This window comes from Lissotriton vulgaris (genome assembly GCF_964263255.1).
Source record: "Lissotriton vulgaris chromosome 8 unlocalized genomic scaffold, aLisVul1.2 SUPER_8_unloc_1, whole genome shotgun sequence".
Classification (NCBI taxonomy): Eukaryota; Metazoa; Chordata; class Amphibia; order Caudata; family Salamandridae; genus Lissotriton; species Lissotriton vulgaris.
The window spans coordinates 4,610,238-4,631,214 of NW_028240615.1; the positions used below are offsets into that span (position 1 = coordinate 4,610,238).

At 43.7% G+C, this 20,977-nt stretch overlaps 1 protein-coding gene across 3 annotated transcripts in view; it reads right to left on the reverse strand.

Annotated features, from left to right (window-relative positions):
- The window catches only part of FARP1 (FERM, ARH/RhoGEF and pleckstrin domain protein 1), a 576,707-nt gene that overhangs the window by 184,164 nt on the left and 371,566 nt on the right, over positions 1-20,977 (reverse strand). For all 3 annotated transcript variants that reach the window (XM_086947879.1, XM_086947877.1, XM_086947878.1), the window contains exons 10-12: positions 13,891-14,054; positions 6,482-6,550; positions 5,841-5,916 (exon numbers count right to left, since the gene is read on the reverse strand). In XM_086947879.1, the coding sequence (XP_086804005.1) occupies positions 5,841-5,916; positions 6,482-6,550; positions 13,891-14,054 (309 nt within the window). The remainder of the gene's footprint in view (positions 1-5,840; positions 5,917-6,481; positions 6,551-13,890; positions 14,055-20,977) is intronic.

Genomic DNA, 20,977 nt, shown 5'->3' on the forward strand with positions numbered 1-20,977 from the left:
ATACTGGAGCTGGGTGACTGATGGCAGGAATAGCAACACCAATCTGTGCAGGTCTACGATGGAATTTCTTTCAGTGAAGGAGGTGCACTTCTGCGAGCCGTACCTAGATACTATCCTATCCACCTGGGATAGGGCGCTATATTTCAGATTCAGGGTAGGCCTACTGCCAGTGGGTAAAATGACTGCCAGTTGGAAGGTTCCGGCGCAGACAACTCCTTTCTGCCCTTGCTGTTTGGACAAGCTGGAGACAGTCCCGCACTTATTATTCGAATGCCCGGCCTATGCTGACCCTCGCCGCAGATGGCTGAAGCTCCTCTGTCGAGAACTTGGGACTAGATCCCATAAGGAGGCCCTAAGAATCTTAAAAACGGACCCTCGGCCCCTGTTTGCCAGTGGTCTGGCTAAATTCTTAGGCTGGGCATGGCGCATCAGATTTAATAGACTTTCACATCTTGCCTAAAAAGTATCTTGGATTGCTTTTATGTGACTTTTTATTCAGCCTGTTGTTTATATTGCATGTTATTACTTATGTATTGGATTTTAATGTTTTTTAATGTACATGTATCGCTTTTTATGATATGAAAAAATATCGAAATAAAGCTATTTACTACAAAACGGATAAAACCAAGAAAGAAGAAGGAAAGAGAAATCAAGAAAGTACGCAAACATGAAAGAAAAAGGAAAGAATTCCTGCCAATTACCTCAGGAACAGTGATAAGTGACATCAATGGCCACACGCGGATTGACAGTTCATGAAAAGCTCAAACACATATCTAGATCACCTCCAGTGGAGCCACAGATGGCGGAGTTAACTCAATTAAAAACATAAAAGCAGTCAGAAGAAAAGGAACAGCGCACAGCTTTTCCCAAGCGATACAGGGAGCTTTCTTCGCTATAACGTGTTGGTGAGAAAAGCACTTGATGAAAAAAAGACTAAAAGTGAAGGTCAATATTATTGAGCCAATCAAGAATGCATTTTTTGAGCACCAATGTTTGCTTTCAGAAATATAAGTTATTGATATGTACTGTAATCACACAAAGAGGAGGGTGAGCCAACAAAGTGACCGGGGGTGAACTGAGCCAAGGCACAGTCAAGGATCTGTGCTGGCGGGTCTGGAGCCTGGGCACAAGCTGATCCATGAAAGTGTTTGCCATGTAATTTGTGGAACAAACTTAATTTGAAAATATAATGAAGTCTTTTTAAAATTAAAATAAGTGAGGTTCTTAAATATGCAAAAGTGTTTCACCTTAGTAAATGTCAGATTATATCACTACACTGAGAAAGATTTATTAAAAGTTATCGTTTTTAGTTTTTAAACTTGAACAGAGAAACATTCATGCTTCACCCCAATCCCACCTCCCTGAACCTCTGGTGAACTAAGACAAGTCAGTTGTCATGTGCACCCTATATGGGGCCTTGATTTTTTTATGATAAATGAAGCAACATTATACTCTTAAATTAAACAGGAGATATTTACCTAGGATCACACATTAGGTCAAAAGGAGGAACTGGGATTGATCCCAGGTTTCTGGATCCACATTGTGCAATTCATCTAGTAGGTGGCCATCTCTTACCCTCTCCTGCTTTACATCAAAGGTTAATTCCTTTTTTAAAATTTTTGGCCCATGAGGTTAGAGCTTGGGTGGGACGTAGAAGACACATGAAAATTTGACTCACTTTGGCCTTGAGGGTTCAAGATTAACTCGTGTAGAGACAGTCAGGACTCTTCAGTTGCAAGCTCCCCTCTACTCATGCACAATACAAGACTTGCTCTGGTCACTTTACAACTTTTAGTGCATTTTCCCCAAAATAGTACCAGGTGGAAATTTGATTTTGTATATGATTAGGTTAGGAATCAGAGTACCAAATCTGGCAAACACAAGGAGACGATGGACAGAGCACTGACACTTTTCAGACACTTACCCCCAGTCACAGATCAGGGTTGAGTCCATCATCGTTCTTTAGCTCACTTCACCACCCCAGTTCAGACACAGCTATATGAAATCAGTCTTGACCCTGCGCCTCATGGGAACAGTCCAGCACGAACTGCCAAGCCATGTCTCCCCAGGACCAGAAACAAGCATCCTAGGCCCTCATCAGCCAGACTAGCTTGAATCCAGTGGCAAAGTGAGCAAGGGACCCACATCTGGGCATACCCTGCCAACTTAGGGTGAACAAAGCAAACACAAGGAGATGATGGACGGAGAGCTGAAACTTTTCAGACACTCACACCCAGTCATAGATCTGGGTTGAATCAATCATCGTTCTTTAGCTCACTTGGCCACCCCAGTTCAGACACAGCTATAAGCAAATCAATATTTACCATATGCCTCATGAGAACGGTCCAGCCTGAAATGCCAGGCCGTGTCTTACTTGGACAGGAAACAATCATCCTGGGACCGGTTTTGGGCTAACAGCCCTCAACAGCCAGGCTAGCTTGAATCCAGTGACAAAGTGAGCAAGGGACCCACGTCTGGGCATAACCTGCCTACTTAGGGCGAACAAAGCAAACACAAGGTGATGGACGGGAGCGCTGAAACTTTTCAGACACTCACCCCCGGTCACAGATCTGGGTTGAATCCATAATCGTTCTTTAGCTCACTTCACCACCCCAGTTCGGACACAATTATATGCATATCAGTCTTGACCTTGTGCCTCATGGGAACAGTCCAGCTAGAACTGCCAAGCCATGACTTCCCAGGACCGGAAACAAGCATCCTGGGACCACTTACGGGCTAACAGCCCTCATCAGCCAGGCTAGTTTGAATCCAGTGGCAAAGTGAGCAAGGGACCCACTTCTGGGCATACCCTGCAAACTTAGGGCGAACAAGGAGATGATGGCCGGAGCACTGAAATTTTTCAGACACTCACCCCAGCACACAGATCTGGGTTGAATCCATCATCGTTCTTTAGCTCACTTCGCCACCCCAGTTCAGACAGATATATGCAAATCAGTCATGTGCCTCATGGGAACAGTCCAGCCCGAACTGCCAAGCCATGTCCTCCCTAGACTGGAAACAAGCAACCTGGGACCGGTTTCGGGCTACCAGCCCTCATCAGGGCCATGAGGTTAGAGCTTGGGTGGGAGGTAGAAGACACATGACAACTTGACTCACTTTGGGCTCGAAGGTTCAAGATTAACTTGTGCCGAGACAGAGTCAGGAATCTTCAGTGGCAAGCTCCCCTCTACTCATGCACAGAACTGCTCTGGTCACATTACAACTTTTAGCGCATTTTCCCCAAAATAGTACCAGGTGGAAATTTGATTTTTTATATGATTAGGTCAGGAATGAGAGTACCAAACAGAGACATTAAGAACTTAAACACAAACTCAGACCAAAGGTTTCACAAATATTTATCAAGAACTGAACTTCCAGAGTGAAACTATTGATTCTTATACAACACCTCATCAAGCACAGACACGATATTAGCATGCAATAATTTAATTAATGCATCTTAAGCTCATCAGATTGGTAACAGGCACCTTTGTGTCATTCACTAGTGAACTTTTTGTTTGACGTAGAAACAAGAGGACGATAAATATTGAACACTTACTTTTTGAGGGAGACAGAAATATCACAATACTTAAAGAAAGCACATGCACAAATTCTTAAAATGACTGTTTGGTCCGTCAAAAGGCTTTCTACCCTATGGCTCGAGGCCTTATTTGATGGCTTTCCTGAGAGGAAATATCAAAGTTTAACCCTCAAGGTAGAACACAAAGGACACATGGAGATGGGAATCTGAAAGGCTTCTAATAATTTGGATCTACAGATGAGAAGTTGGATAAGGAGGCCCATTGTGATCATCAGATTTTAAATATTTGGACACTACAAGACACAGTAGAGAAGGTTTCTATTCAACTTAATAACATTTAAATGTGGTGAAGAAATATGGGTTGGCATTGGCTAGGGGGAGCTGGAAAAGGCCATAGAGAAGGTACACAAGAGCAAAGTTCAGTGATGGTCGGCTGGGGGTGATGGCTCTATTGAAGATCTTGGAAAGGTCTTTCCATCCAACCACATGCGAGGAACAGAAGCCTTGTGTGGTGGGATGGAAAGCGGGATCACATGTGGATACCATTTCTTAAGGGGCCAGTAGGCAGAAATGAGGATCCTCTTTGCTCGGCACTACTTAAGCATGGGAAATTAAAGAAATGGCCTTGACTGAATTATCTAACGGAACCTGCACTTTTTAAAGAGATGCTGTAAATATAAATGTGGATTATTGGCATGTTAAATATTTCTTCTAGGTTGAATACATCTATGACTGACTGTTAACCAACATGTGGGACAGCCCTTGCAAGAGACTATTCTTTTCTGGTTGTTGGGTGAAAATGCCATTAGTAGAGAGTTACACTGTATAGAAGACAGTCAGCCCTCTTACAAAAGTTCTAGGTAGATGCCTCCTCCATTTCTTTATCTTCATTCTCAAGAGCTGTAAAAGGAGCTGGAGTGTGTACCTTCAAACACTGTCCAGTGAAAATATAGACCAAAAAATATGACTGCACAAATAATGATTCAAAAACGTAACCTGCAGAAATCTGGACCACAAATGAAAACTTGCAAACATGTCCACACGTAAGGGGTGTCACAAAATATGCTAGTGCTAGAGCCTGAACAGTAAAAGTAACCAAGCCTGATCCTTGGACAAAAGTGATTTTGGTTGCATTTGGGAATCTTTTTTTCATTTTTTTATGGTCTTTAATTTTACATGGACATTGTTTCTGTAGTTTCATTTTCACACCAAATTATAACAACCTGTTTATAAACCCACACTTTTCACTTTATTGCACCCAACTACAGGACAGTCTGGTACAGTAAAGAACTCATTAATTGCATCAGAATGCCCCCGCCTACTTACAGCTTTCACCCCCGTATAGGTAATTGTCCATTTACCATTGGGCAGACTAAGGTTCTATCTGTGGTACCCAGGGACACCTCTCTGACTGGTATATTAAGGGAGGTAAGTAAAAATACTTTACCACAATTGTCTTCCATTGTATTGGGTTCATAATTCTTACTGCATTTAGCACTTTGTCTTGCATATCTTTCTGGCAGAATAAAGATGACCAGTTTGAACAGAAAGTCAGACCAGTGATAGGTGTTTCTAGTGTGTTAAGGTGACAATCCTGCCCTAAGAATAAAAGGTAAGGAGCTAAGACCTGGTAAATGACTCAAGTATAAAGCGTCCTGAAGCACATTCTGTCAGATCAAGCCAATTTCCTAACGGGGTCGGTGGCTATTGAAGTAATGCTCTTGTTTTGTTTTTCTTGTGGTTCTACCGCATAGAGTACTTTTGGTATAGTGCTACAGAAAGCAGAAAACTACATACAGCTTAAGTTCCCACTTTAGCAGTGTTTTACCATTCAAAACAGCCAGCTCAATTTCTAGCATCAGCTGTTCATTGCTAACATTTTACAGTCATTCTAACAATGTATTTTTTTCTTTTACCTCTTGTCATACTATTAATTAGCTGCATTTCTTTTATTTCATGATTAACTTCTTTTTAACAAATTGAGCATCTAGTCCGTTTGCGCAACCAAGGCCTTTTCTTTATTTTTTTGTATAATCTCCACCTGATCCCTGGTTTCCTATGCATCTTTACAACCAGGGTTCTTTGTGTTGTGATAAGATGTGCGCTCAGGTGGCCTTGGACAGACTATGCAACAAGAAAAATAGAATGGCACAACACCAACCAGTCAATGTTGCTACTGCCATGTCATGCAGTTTTTAAAATATAAACTTGCTAAATTTACCGCTGGCCTAAAGCGTTTGCAATGCCCGGCGAGCAGAGCAGCTTCTAGTGTATCAAAGAGAATTTAAATACAGTTACTAACTTGTTTTGGCACCTCTGGAGGCTGGTCTGAAGGCTGTGCGGCTAAACTCCTGATCGAGCAGATTTTACTGTGTTTCCTAGGAAAAATCACATTAAGATGTTAGGAGCAGAACGGTAGAATACAAAACACGACCCCTCTCCCAAGTCCGGAACCTCGACGAGCTTAAAAGGACCTTTGGGCATGACACAAATGCTAATTAAACAAAACGGACAACAAGCTGTGCACGGAGAGTTAATGCTTTTCTCTTTGCTGTTACAATAGTTGCAACACGGTCAATGAGAATTTTATGGCAATGACAACAAAATAAACATCCGTGAGAAGCCCTCTGACAGCTTTCAAACAACCTAAGCATGCTGGCTACCAGATCACACTAATCCATGAAAGACAAAAACAGTCCTATAATTTGCATTTATAATGTTCTTCTAAATAAAGAGAGTATGCAGTATTACGAGTCCGAATTTGGCTTAAGAATTTACCACAGGTTTGGTATGCTCCAATTCACACACCCTTCCTGCAATTCTTAATGCACTTGTTTGTCGACTGCCGAACTAGCTTAATTCATAACAATTTATTCAAAATGCAAAAATATTTTCGCTGATTTGTCAAATTTGAATAAAACTCCAGTATTTCATTCTCCTCACCGTTCAAACTGTACTTTTTTGTGTCCACCCTCTTTCACGTAATCGAGAACCTGCTTCTGAGTTCGGCCACTGGAATATATAGGTAAAAAAAGAAAAAAGGCAAAACAAAAATCAATAACTCGTGACCACAAGTGTAGAATGTGCTTGATAGAGAGCACCTGAAACTACATGCATCAAAAACAGTGGCAGCATTCTGACATTCTGTATATGGGCTAAGCGGAAGGGTAGTTCAGACCATCTTAGATTCAGAGTATTTCGTAATCCCAAACTGTGAGAGGGTAGTACAGGCTGCAGTTTAGATTGAGAGAGTATTTCGTAGTGTAGTACATTTAAATTGTTGGATTCCATGACAATACTTTCAAAAAGTGGATATAGGAAGCAGACTCTTTATTTGATATATCAAGAACCTTATATACCATGTAAAGAGTCCCGGGGTTCCCTTATGAGTGGACAGGGGCTTGCCATGCAATCTCAAAGTGCTCTATTAGGGTTTAGGGAGTATGGGGGGGGGGGGGGGGAGGGGGGAACAGGGGGGACTAAGTGAGGAGCGTACAACCAGAAGTCGGACTAAGCAGCTGTTGCTGGTTTTCGAGTTATTGTTCGTTTTATCTATAACATCTGTGCACTTGCCCGAGATGAATGACCTGTAAAAACTCAGTACAATGCACCATGTACAGTGGCTTTAATCTTCACTGATATGACCCACCTGTTGAGGTTCAATATGCAACTGAGACAAGAATATCACCAGCATACATATTCGAACACTCCCTGCTCATCCGTAACGTCTATTCGGTATTGATAGAAGGCTCTAAATATGGTCGGCTTTATATGATGTATTTTGTCTTTCATACAGATGTAACCCTTCTAAAAATCTAATAAAAACAGATTTAAAGGCCCTATTCTCAAGCTACTGAATGCCTCTTTGGAAACAGGCTCCCTCCCTCCCGCATTGAAAGAGGCTAGAGTTATCCCCTTACTTAAAAAGTCAGGTGTGGATGCCTCTATCCTTAAAAACTACAGGCCAATCTCCCAGCTCCTGTACTTAGCTAAAGTACTTGAACAACATGTCCTCAAAATACTTTCCATCTTTCTTGAGGAACATAGACTGTTACATCTTAGACAAGCTAGCTTTAGAGCTCATCATAGTACGGAACTGGTGATGCTATCTGTTCTGGATGAGATGAGGGTTATGGCTGACAAGAAAATATCGAGTGCCCTGATTTTATTAGATCTGTCAGCGGCATTCGATACGGTCAGCCATAAAACCCTCCTGTCCCGTCTTGCCAATGTGGGAATCGAGGGACCTGCCTATCAATGGCTTGAATCCTTCTTGACCAACCGGACGCAGAGGGTACAGTTAGGTGATCAGGTATCGATCACCGGTCCCTTGGTATGTGGTGTCCCGCAGGGCTCGGCGCTGTCCACCCTGCTCTTTAATCCATACCTACAACCATTGGTGGAGATCTTGGCCCAATTGGATTGCCAGGTCTTCAATTATGCAGACGACACCCAGCTACTTGTACGGATTAACAACTCCAGTGCTACTCAGGAACACGTACAAGAGGTGCTGCGTTTCACAGCGAGCTGGATGACTGACAACTCACTTAAAATAAATCCATATAAGACGGAAATCTTAGCTGTCCCACACATCAACAGCCCCTGGTGTGACCTGTTTTGGTTGCGGGAATTGGGAGTCATCCCTACCCAGTCCTAGTGGTTAGAAGCCTGAGCATCAAAATCGACGCCGACCTTTCTATGAACAACCAAGTGTCGGCAGTGGTTGGTACCTGTACAGGGCTATTGAGGTGTTTGCGAAAACTTGTCTCCCTCCTCACTTCAACTTCCCTTCAGGTTATCGTCTCTGCCACAATATTGACAGTGAGGTTGGAACTGCCAGGGACCTTCTAGAAACTTCTAGCTCTTTCTGGTAGGTGGGAGGAGGGGTGTATATGTAGAGCAGTAGAGATGCCATGTGCTCATACTGAGGGTGGACTGGAATGAGAGGGGACAGACACTCTGCCAGGCGGTACCGCCAGATGGGCCTGTGTGCTGGCCCCTGAGCCCATCTGTACCCCTCTGCTGTCCACAGGGCCAGTGAGAGCCTTCGCTGGAGTGAAAACTGCTGTGTCAGGAGTGCCACTTTATGGGAGTTGACTGGTTCTAGGAGCTGCTGTCCTGTACTGATTAGAGCCCACTGTCTGCTGATCTTGCCCAGCCTGGCCTGCTCTGCTGCCCTAACGCCTAGTGAGTGCTACACTTCGACTGCCTGTACTCCAAGGATGTGAGGAGCGTGGGCGCTACTCCCATGGGTGGGACCCCGGGAACTGTGAGTTACCTAGCACCTGGTGAGCGCCATATTTGAAGTGACTGTGCTGCTCTGCCTGCACTCTAGCGCCTGGTGGGCACTGTTTTCCTGATTACCAGAAGAGGCACACTATCTTCTGTCCCTAAAGCTTCTAGTGGGACCTAGTGCCTTGCAAGCACTAGATTCAAGGTGCCAGGGGAAGAGGAGCTGACGCCTGCAGGGCTGTGCTGTCAAAGCGCTATATTTCAATTCCCCTGCGTGTGTGCTGCATTGGGGTGCAGCCAGAATACCATATTTGCATTGACTGCTCTGAGCGGACGTCTGCAGCGCCGGGATTCTAAAGCGCTACGAGGGGATGTGGAAAATAGACTTTTTATCTTGACACTCGCTCAGCCATTTTGTACTCTGTATAAAAGTATATCTATTATCTTGCCATTCACTCCCCCATTTTGTGCTTTAACCTTCATGACTGACTTTCTCTCTGTCTCACGAACACTCTGGAACTCCACTTTTGATCTGTTACATTCCTGCACGGACACTCTGTTCGTGCTTTGGCCTGCCACAAATTGACCAGCACATGCTCAACCAGTCGGACAAGGAGTTTCTCTGATGTTTATCGTCCTCACCCTGTACATTACGCCCTGCAGGCGTCCATCAACAGGCCTATCTCTGCTTGCCGTGTAAACATACCCATCATCTGTGCCCTGTAGTGGTAAACAGCTAAATATTTGTGGACTCAATTGTATAAACATGCTTTTCGCCTACACCCAGCAGGGGCCTCACCGTTACCTGTGCTTATCAGAGTAACCTTTGTTTAACATGTAATCATGCTATGCCCTGCAGTACCAATTAATCAGAGTGACCTCTGTGTACTATGTAATTATAATGTTTTGCCCATATCCTGCAAAAGCCCCCAAAGGCTACTCACCTGCTGATTCTCTAGATTGACTATTTGTTTAGGAATGCAATAAAGGATTATTGGTACAACTTCCTTACATGCCTGGGGCAGGATAAAGGGTATATAAGCTGTAAAGTAAGACCATTCTGCAGACTGCCTCCTCAGACAGCTATGGGTGTCTGTTGTTGATGCCTCTCCATCTCATGAGATTGTAATAAATATCCTTTCTCTCTGGCTCCAGCGTTGGTCTCAGTTTGTATTCCGGACCCCCGTGGACTATAGGGTGACCCTGACACCTTTGGTGGTCTGCCAAAAGACCCCCAAATCCACAGGGATTCCAGCGTGTTGGATTCCCCCTCCCTGCTTTGTTGACAGTGGGCAGCTGCAATGTATTGGGGGGCATTGTAATCCTCAGGAGAAGAGAGAGAGGAGTGAGAGACACTCCTACCCTGCCCCAGTGCTTTGCGCACTTTGCTTTTTGCTGTTTTTGCAGCCAGCCCTGACTTTGTGGGACATAGGCATTTGAGCCCCAGAGAGAGGCCAGTTTCAGAGTGTTGTGCCCCCGATTGGGGCGAACTGTGTTTATGCTGGCAAGGCCTATTGCCCCATATGATTTCTTGCATAATATTGTTGCATAATGCATTTGTACCTAGGATGATACCTAATGCTTTTCCCTCCGGTTTGCAGTGCTGGTTTTGGGCCATTGGTAATTTGAGAGCCCCCGAGTATGGGGGTCCCCAGGTGCAGTAGCACCAGAAGCGATTCTGCAACCTTGGGGCAGCTATTCAAGGTGTATTTACATAAAGTGCAGTGCTAATGTGGTTTAGCCTAACTCATTTGTGCTAATGACGGCGTTGGGCCTAGTGTTGTCCGGCTACGGAGAGGCCATAGGCTAATGCTGTTCCCTCAATGTTACTGTTGTTATGCTCAGGTTGCCGTCTCCTACTTCAGGCCCAAGGTGGCCCATGCTAATGTTAGGTGTGATGCCCTGCTGTTAATATACTTCCAGCTTATTTGAATGCATAATGTGCCTGTATGGGGTTGGTGTTGCCTCCTCTGCCAAATGCGAGGGTGATTTGTGTTAATAGACTTACACCCCAGGTCATGTCATGCAGTGCTGCTGTTATGCCTTATCTAATGTGATTTATGCCCCATGTAATTAGGTTGCTGCTGATATGAAGCATAATATGTTATATGCCTAGGGTGGGCTCATACCTTGATTTATGCTGTTGATTTTATGCCTCATGCGAATGTTCATACCTGACCTAGTGCCTTTATGCGAATGAGGTTGTGGCCCTTACTCATGGTTTTACACCTAATGTTATAGGCCTTATGGGTTCTGGTGCCTAATGAGTTTTCATGCCTATTGTGATGCCATGGTGTTTCCATTGCAGGTGTTCCGGCCTAATGTCACGCCCTGATGTTTTTATTGAAGGATTGAGGCTGATGGACTTACCTTTATTCTTTGTCCTTCGGAATGTTTCTGGCAGCGGCCCGATTGGCCCTGCCATGTATATAATCCCCCTGTAAATATTGCCTTGGCACCAGTTGGCGCAGTGTAGAGATTACTGTGATTATGATCTTGTGTTTTACACAATACAAAAAATTTTCTTACACAACCTTGTGTAGCGTCTCTTTTTGGAGTGTGACTTGTGTGTCGCCTGTGTGTACTGCGTAGTTGCTTTAAGTCAAAAGTCAAGTCAAAAAGATTTATATAGCGCGCTACATACCCATAGGGTCTCAAGGCGCTTGAGGGGGGGTGGGGAATTACTTGTCGAATATCCAAGTTTTAAGTTGCTTTCTGAATGCTAGGTGGTTCTGAGTAAGGCGAAGGTGAGTAGGAAGAGAGTTCCAAGTTTTAGCTGCCAGGTAGGAGAAGGATCTGCCTCCCATGGTGGTTTTGTTGATGCGAGGTACAGTGGCAAGAGCTTGGTTGGAGGATCGTAGCTGACGGGAGGGGGTGTAGAAGGACAGTCGTGAGTTGAGGCATTCAGGTCCAAGTTCGTAAAGTGCTTTGTGTGGGTGGGTTAGGAGGCGGAAAGTAATCCTCTTATTTACGGGGAGCCAGTGGAGGGTTTTCAGATGACCAGAGATGTGTTCTTTACGCGGGATGTCTAGTATGAGCCTGGCAGAGGCGTTCTGGATGCGTTGGAGTTTTTTCTGGAGTTTTGCAGTGGTACCGGCGTAGAGGGTGTTTCCGTAGTCCAGGCGGCTAGTGACCAGTGCGTGGGTGACCGTTTTACGAGTTTCGATGGGGATCCAGCGAAATGTTTTTTTGAGCATGCGAAGAATGTTGAAGCAGGATGATGAAACGGCGTTGACTTGTCTGGTCATCGAGAGGGAGGAGTCCAGGATGACGCCCAGGTTCCACGCGTGGTCTGTCGGGATGGGTGCCTTTCCAAGGGCCTCTGGCCACCAAGAGTCATCCCAGGCGGAGGGGGAGGTGCCCAAGATGAGGACTTCTGTTTTGTCGGAGTTCAGTTTCAGACGGCTGTGCTTCATCCACTCGGCTACTTCTTTCATTCCTTCGTGTAAGTTGGTTTTGGCGGTGTTAGGGTCTTTGGTGAGTGAGAGGATCAGTTGAGTGTCGTCAGCGTAGGAGATGATGTTGAGGTTGTGTTGGCGAGCGATGATCGCAAGGGGGCTCATGTATACGTTGAAGAGGGTGGGGCTGAGAGAAGATCCTTGTGGCACGCCACAAATGACTTCAGTGGCCTCTGACTTGAATGGTGGGAGGCGGACTCTCTGGGTTCTTCCGGTGAGGAATGAAGTGATCCATTCCAGTGCTTTTCCTTGGATTCCGACGTTTCTGAGGCGCTGTAGAAGGGTGCTATGACAGACTGTGTCGCACATGTCCTCTGGAGTTTGGCCCTCCCGCTCTGCACCACGCTACCCATTTCTATTACCAGCACATGGGCATATCTGCTCATGCAGGTATGCCCTTACATGTAATATTAAGCACCCTGCCTTATGGCTGTCAAGCTTGCTGTAGGGGTGACTTACAAATATTACAAGCAGTGTTGGGGGACATGGCACACAGGGATGTGTGACATGTCGTGTTTTTACTTCTGTCTGCATCAAGACACGCAGCCTTTAATGGCAGTCTTGCATGCTCTTGGTGAGAGATCCCCTAGGGTGGCACAATTCGTGCTGCAATCAATAGGGGCCCTCTTTAGTACCTCAGGCCCTAGGTGCAATGGGTACCATTTACTAGGGTCTCACAGAGGGTGCTAAACGTTTTCCAATTAGGGGAAACAATTGAACATTTTTAGAGAAAGAACACTAGTACTGGGGACCCGGTTAGCAGGAACCCACTACACTTCAGTCAAAGTTGCATTAACTACCAGGCAAAAAGTGTGTGTGTGGGGGGAGGTGGGTACTAAAATAAGACCCCATCTCCCTGTAGTCGAATTTTGTGAAACAGTCAGTTGCCTACCTTGAAATCAGACTAAGACATACCACACTCATGCCCACAAAACCCAAACACACTACAAAAGTAGCCACATTTAACTTAACAAGCTAGATAAAGGTAATGGTTTTTATCAACAGTATGAATCAGTCAGCATTCCATCATCTGTTGCTCTTAGGGGAGGTAAACAGCTGCACAACATGTGTGTAGAAAAAAAAAATCACAGCTTCTGATCCCACAGCTGGCTAGACCAAATTCTCATACAGACATGGCGAGGTAATCTTCACACTGAACCAAACATTAGGGATGACCATTTGATGACCCGCAGAGAGAAACACAAAACAGAAAAAAAATGGTGTAATACAGGACAAGTAAAAAGTATGCAGATTGCACTAAAAATAACTTCACCTAGATACTAGAGCTGGAGGATGGGGTTGGGCAATCACCAGGCATCAATACTCCTAAAAGAACACTTCTTCTTGACATTGGTTGGTTGCTCAAAGTTACCAAATGCAAGAGAGAAAAAACAACAGCCCGCTCACCACAGAAGATGTCAAAGATAAGAGCTGGGAGCACTATATTACCATTCATGCTTGTTGAGAGGCTCTGAGCATGTTTCAGCAATATCCTTTTGAAGTACTAACCACTGCTTTGTAATAACAGATTTATGGGTCTTCTGCAGGCTAGTGATTACAGACTGATCCTAAAGTACAGACATGTGTGTAAGGCACCGAAAAAAGCAAGAGACTTTTGCAGGAAACACTAGACAGTGAGAACGTGACAGCGTGTTACATTACCTGAACCTAAAAGAGGACCCTCTGCTGAAAAGAACTGGCTTCGGCCTCGGTTTGGGTTCCTCGAAGAGTCTGAAAAAGGCATGATGCTCTACACAGATTTTCCAGAACGACTTGCAAAAATCACGGCTAGCCATCATGAACTCCAAAGTGTCCTGGAAAGAACTCTGTAAGGAGAGAGGATTATAGAGCGACAGGGATTTGTGTGTGCCGCACTCCACATCAAGAGCAAAGCTGCTTCAGCTGCAGTAATGAGAAGCATTTGCATTTTCTTTAATCGCTCCAAGGTAACAAGCATTCAAGGAGAAGAGAATACTAGAGAGTGCAGAATGGCAAAAGAGACCAGGCTGTGCATTACAAAACATATCAGAAAAGTATCATCTCAAACCTTGCTGTTCATAATCATGTGGCAATTCATTTCCATTCAGTAGGAACGTCAATCAATTCATAAGAAGATTGCAAAAAGAAGGCATTTGTTTCGTATATTGCTACGTCAATACTAAATTCCATGAAGCGAGGGAATCGTCCATATGTATGCAGTCTTTTAGGCACTGGATGTATATACTTGACAAATACAGACCTTTTATAATACATACTTAGTACACTGACTGATGACATGGCAGGCAAAAACTATTAGTGGTTATCTGATCATTAAGGAACAATGGTTCATTGTGCGGTCTTACAGAGACTGCAAGGCTGGGAATGTTTTAGCCTGCACTGCTAGACCAGCTTCCTTTTTAGGTCTAGCCTACACACAGATTCAGCTGCCTGATGTGAATTATCTCTGGGCTTTAATACAGTGCAATGTACCCACCCAGTGAAAACTTTCTTCATTACTTGTTGCGATCGATTGACTTGCGTCCTCCCTCCGCTTGTATTTAGGGGACTACTTGTTTCCTTTTTTTCAGCACTCTATGGGAGTGTCTGTATTTTCCTGCTCTCTCCATTGTGTGCTGCTTCCCCACCTTAAACCTCCCACATTCTCTGTGTGGCTCAGAAAGGCCCCCCCACAGCTAGACCATTACTTCCCTTCTGCTTTCAAATACTTTGAACACCCTGCTCCTCCATTGACTCTCCCACTGCTCTATGGCGTTCGATTCCTCCCACTCCTCCATTGTGCCCCCCGTCACATCCTTTTTTACATATTTTTGAGAGGGTGGGGGGCGCTCGTTACTCAACAGGTGCTTTTGCGCACGTTTTATTCTTTTTTTGCTTTTTAAATCAAAAAAATGGCGGCTGCATTATGCCATAGGTATGCGCATGTGGATGATGCATGCGCATGTGGATGATGCATGCACATGTGGATGATGCATGCACATGTGGATGATGCATGCACGTATATAAAGTATCATGATGGGCTGCTGTAGCACCTTGACACATGCATATGTATAAATCAAACCTTTTTTACATTTCACCCGACTCACCATGTTTTTTCACATTTCACTTTCTTCCTCAATGCCCGACCACCCCTCCCCCCCCAAAAACAGCAAACGTAATTTTTTTTTTCCTTTTTCTGCTGATGTAGAAAAGTATCAGCAAAAAGCATTGGCAGTCAATAGTCCGCATAATTTTTAAAAGGCGAGAACAGCTGGCTAGGACAGTCCTTGTTAGCTACTGTCAGTGTGTGCAAGCATACCCATAAACATACACCTTGAGATGGTCATGAAATATTTCTGTAGCTGGACTGGACTGTGCAAAACGATGTTCATTTACTTAGTGCTTAACTTCCGTAAATAATCTATGCCTGTCAAAGGCTACATGCAATGTAATTTTGCTACAGAAGAGGTCATGATGCGTCCATCTGCTTAATCTGTTCTCAAGCACACTTAATGGCCAACAACTATGCCTAAGTTAAACGTTTACCCAACTCTTCCCCTCATGGTGAACTCCTTGTCACATCCTGCCATTTCTAAAGGACAGGGTACCCACAGTAAAAGTTCAATAAACATACCAACAGCACAGTGCTATCATACTAATTAAGCAATATTCAACCGTAGCAAGTACATCTTCATCAAACAGCCATTAAGAAATCACATATTTTCATTTCCCACTCAAATTATACGCAATGTAACTAACATGCACTTGCATCCTTGGCGGAAAGATGAAGGCGCTCAATATGGGTTTGCTGGTAAATGCGGCTCTTAAATCCCCTCGGGGGAAAGTTTCAGGAGGCTTTACAAACTTTGAAGATCACCACGTAGAATCATGGCGTCAACTGATGTTTGCTTACCCATTCCTGCATGTTTTTCTACTTTTCATACATTCCTGGTCTTTCTCCCCATGCACACTTCAGTAGCTGTTACCTGCAGAAATGTACTTTGGGGGGGTTCAGGAGTGCAGCTTAAACATAAAAGCGGTCATTCAAATGCTGGAAAAAGCTCCTGCTTTCTCCTGCATTTGAATTATATGACAGCCTCTAATTAGGTCCTCAGTTTTCGTCTTTAGGAGTATTAGAAAGGTCACAAAGGATTCTATACTACCTGAATGCAACCTTAAACCCTCAGGTTTTTGGAGCAGATGTGACTGGAAAGACCTAAATATCCCAATAATTCTAATGTTCTACTACATTATTTCCCGATTTCCACAATCCCACTTTAACCACCAAAATCCACTTTGCTAGTGGTTAACAGGTCAATACAAGTACAAACAATGACCTACTTGTTTTGTCTTTGATGAGTTTGTAGATAAAATCTTTGGTCACACATACACTACTGGTCGATTGTGAGATGAAAGATGTTCAATACATTTCTCTGTAAGGTCTAAGGTAACAAATACAGCACAAGAATAATATAAACAAACACACAACACATTCATTCTTTTGGCTTTGATTTGGTGCAAATTCAGTAGGAGAAATGGGGAGATAGTGAGATTTTTTTCTCCCACAAGAAGATGGGGTCCACATAAATTTGCTTTAACTCGTCAGGCATGACCTGTGGGACTTTGAGCATGGTGCTCGGTCTTGCACCCATGAACGCTTATGGTGTCACAAGAATCCATCCCCAGGCACACCATCAGCTCCCCTCTTACAACATTCCCACTAGATTTCATCACCTTGTTCTAGTAGGGTATGACCCCCCCCACCCCACCTAAGTCTAACATTCCCTCCACCCACACCTTTTCAAGCCTGCAACTGTCCCCCCGACAACTACTAAGCTCATGCAATTGTTCCTTCATACCTATACGCCTTGAATGTACCTCCCCCTCACACTACCCCAGTGCCCTGACACATCCCATTGCTGGTGCTGTTCCCTCACCATGCCGTAGATCCAAGAGCCACTATTCCCGAACCCTCAGAGTCTCCCTCCCTGCCACACCTCCAACTTCCTTGTGGCATGACGACTAAATATACATATGAAGCACATTACAATTTTAAATCTCTCTTACACTCTGACTCCTGCATCAACATCACTCCAAGATTGCTATATGATTCGCCATTACAATCTATTTCTCAAATACATGTGTGATAGAAACTAATACGTTTCTAGGGTTCACTTTTAAGTCACCTGGCTTAAAAAAGGGCAAATGTCTAAGGGTTTCGCAATACTAATATTACTTCCGCACCTCCATTTCTTCTCAAGCCCTACCCTAAATCGTCCTTCATCCTTCTACTTGCACCTCATTCCTTCGATTCCTGATGGCTTCCTACAGCAACCTTACACCCCTTATCTCCCTGGTTTCCACAGCCGCACAGAGAAGGGCCAAGGATCCCTGTGCCCAATCTGCACAGACTCGGACAAGACTACCACGGTTCAAACCAGGCCAGACCTCACCTGGCCTTCATTTATGTAGAAGGGTAGCTAAAGTATGATTTCATTTATTCAATATTTTTATCTCACATGATAACCACTACTCAATGCTCCTGGCAGCTACAACTACAAGTTCTGTGCTGCTTTCTATTTTGATTGACAGCACTCAAAATTACATTTTCTCACAATTATTACATGAAACACTAAATGATGCAAGTGAGCAATAGAAATGTGGGAATACTTGACAGCATTTACTTCAAAAAGTATATAAAAACTGATATTAAATAATACTGTTCAATCTGGTCCAATAAATTCATGCAGGACAAAACTCTGCAAGTGCAAGCTAACCAAACGGTTCAAGTGAGATTACAGTGAACCATGTTGAAAAACAAATATTCAGACTATGCTCTGTGCTGCTTTCTTTTCTGCCAGTAAATTCAGTTTGCGATATTAAAAAAATATAGCTAACTGAAAGAGCCAAACCAGGTGTTGGGGATATAGTCTGTCCAAGAAATGTAACAAGTTACTTGCCTTTGGTAATGCTCTTTCTGCTGGATACTAAACACAGATTTCTCACCTTGTGTATATTCCCAGGTGGCAGCTGGAATTTGGACAACTCAAAAAGCAGTGCTGCTGCACACCAGTAGGCGACTGATGGTCCCTTCAGTTCTTCTACAGAAGCAATGAGAGAGCTGTATAGAAGCGTCACCCAACGGATGTCTGATAGAATATCGATGACAAAAATATCATTTGGACAGAATATTGTGTCAAAAATCTAGAGAACCAAAATATCAAGAAGGTAAGTATTGAATTACTATTCTTAATCCACAACTACACACATATATATATATATATATATATATCCACAATAAAACGTGTCCCCTCAAAAAGAACCACACGCAGGAGGAAGGAGTATGCGCTTAAATGGCAACAAGCAGCAGCAGGAAAACAGGTACTTCTCTCAAAGTCTTTAACACATGAGCAGGCAAGACCTGGGACTTTGCTCTCTACCCACTGGGGTTGACATTTGTTTTTAAAGGGACTTCGCCAGGCACCACTCACTTGAGGGTTACTACAAGGCACTACAGGGACCGGCAGGCAGCAGTGCTGTCTACGCCCACTGGGTCCTCAGGGTATTTGGTGCCATGCAAGGTGCGGCGTGTGTTTCTTCAAGCCAGCCCATGATTAAGTGTGTGAAGCACGAAACGCGTTGGGCTCAGGGCTAAAGACTTTGAGAGAAATACCTGTTTTCCTGCTGTGCTTGTTGCCATTAAAGCGCATACTCCTTCCTCCTGCGTGTGGTTCTTTTTGAGGGGACACCTTTTGATATATATATATATATCTATACTACTATTATAAAGGAAGAACTTTGAACCTTTGAGGCGGGTAAACTCGGGAACCACAGGGCCAATCCACACACCCGATACATCGTTGTAATCGTGAGGGTGTGCAAATGGACATAGGCTATATAGACTTAATAAACATAAGTTATTTAAAAAATTTACTGAAAAAAAGTAGTCCCTTGGAAGAAGCGCCGGCCGCAGTGTGCGTGCTGACGTGAGGAGCGCGAGGAGGAACGGCGTCCAGGTGCGCGAGGAGGACCGGCGGACATGGCGCGGGGAGGAGCGGTGAGGAGCGGCGGACAGGCGGTGAGGAGCGGTGGACAGGCGGTGAGGAGCGGTGGACAGGCGGTGAGGAGCGGTGGACAGGCGGTGAGGAGCGGCGGACAGGCGGGGAGGAGCGGTGAGCGGCGGATGAGGTAGGTTATACATGTATTTATTTAGAAGCGGTGAGCGGCGGAAAAATGAAGCAAAAATGACAATCGTGAGCAAGAGGAAGCAAACGGAACGTTACAAAAGTGAGCCAAACGGTGCATTACAGGAAGAAAAAGTTACGTGTGCAGGTTACAAAAGCGTACATCGTGAGCAAGATGAAGCAAACGGAGCATTACAAAAGTGAGCCAAACGGTGCATTACAGGAGGAAAATGTGACGTGTGCATGTTACAAAAGCGTACAAAGTAAACATAGAGGTATAATACTGCAATATATGGAGGAAGGCTCCGGGGGACCCACGGACAACGCCAGGGCAGGCGGGGGCCCTGAAGCCTAATTGCTCCCGGACAACGTCGGGACGGGCTGCTAGTATGTGTATATATATATTTATTTATATTGTCACCAAACCAAACTTCCCATCAAAATAAGGCGCTGACTCCGTGAATCATAATCCAAACGATATTTAATGACAGTGACCCTCGGACAACGTCAGGGCAGGCGGGAGCCCTGAAGCCTAATTGCTCCCGGACAACGTCGGGACGGGATATATATATATATATATATATATATATATATATATATATATATATATATATATATACATATACATATACATATACATATACACATATACATATATATACACATATACATACACATACATATACATACATATACATACATATACATACATATATATATATATATATATATATATATATATATATATTCACCAAACCAAACTTCCCATCATAAAATAAGGCGCTGACTCCGTGAATCATAATCCAAACGATATTTAATGACAGTGACCCTAGACATTTAACATACTATGTCATAGATAGTGTATTGCCACTGAAAAGGGGTGTCAATAGGGATGCACTTCTTAGGGTCCTGGAGACAAGATATATTCTTGAATTAGACAGTCGTACTCCAGCGGGACTCAACGCTAGCGAGGATTTGTATACCTGTTTATGATCTACATACCCATTTATAATAACATCTATATAAATACTAACCGAGAATCACACATACATAATGTTTATGGGATTCTTATAGTCACCAATAAATTGTTCTCATCAAATGTGACTTAATAGTTCTCCATAGTTCCAGATCCCATAGCCTGTAATTTTCGGATAATTTCAACTCACTGGGTATACATTTCAGGTTTTGGAGTTCTATTTCCGGCTTTAGTAGGGGCTCCTACTATAAGTTTTTGTGCATAGAATATGTTTTTGGGTCAATGTTGAATGCTTTTAATTACTTGATATTTTGCACTGAAAAATAGCACTTACACTTTATCTCATTATTTGCACTATGTAGTAATTGCTGCTCTTTACCTTTTTGCATTGGATTCTAATGTTTCATTATAATTCAAATATCATGAATTAGCACTAAGCACTTTAGAATAACCTCACTGTGGGGTAAATTCAATCTTTTTTGAGCTTTTTTCAGTAGAAAAACTGAGAATTGTTCTATGAACTTTAAATATTAGTTCATGGTAAGCACGATAGATATATTTATTTATTTATTGTAAATATGTAAATATGTGGTACTTTGCAAAATGTATTATA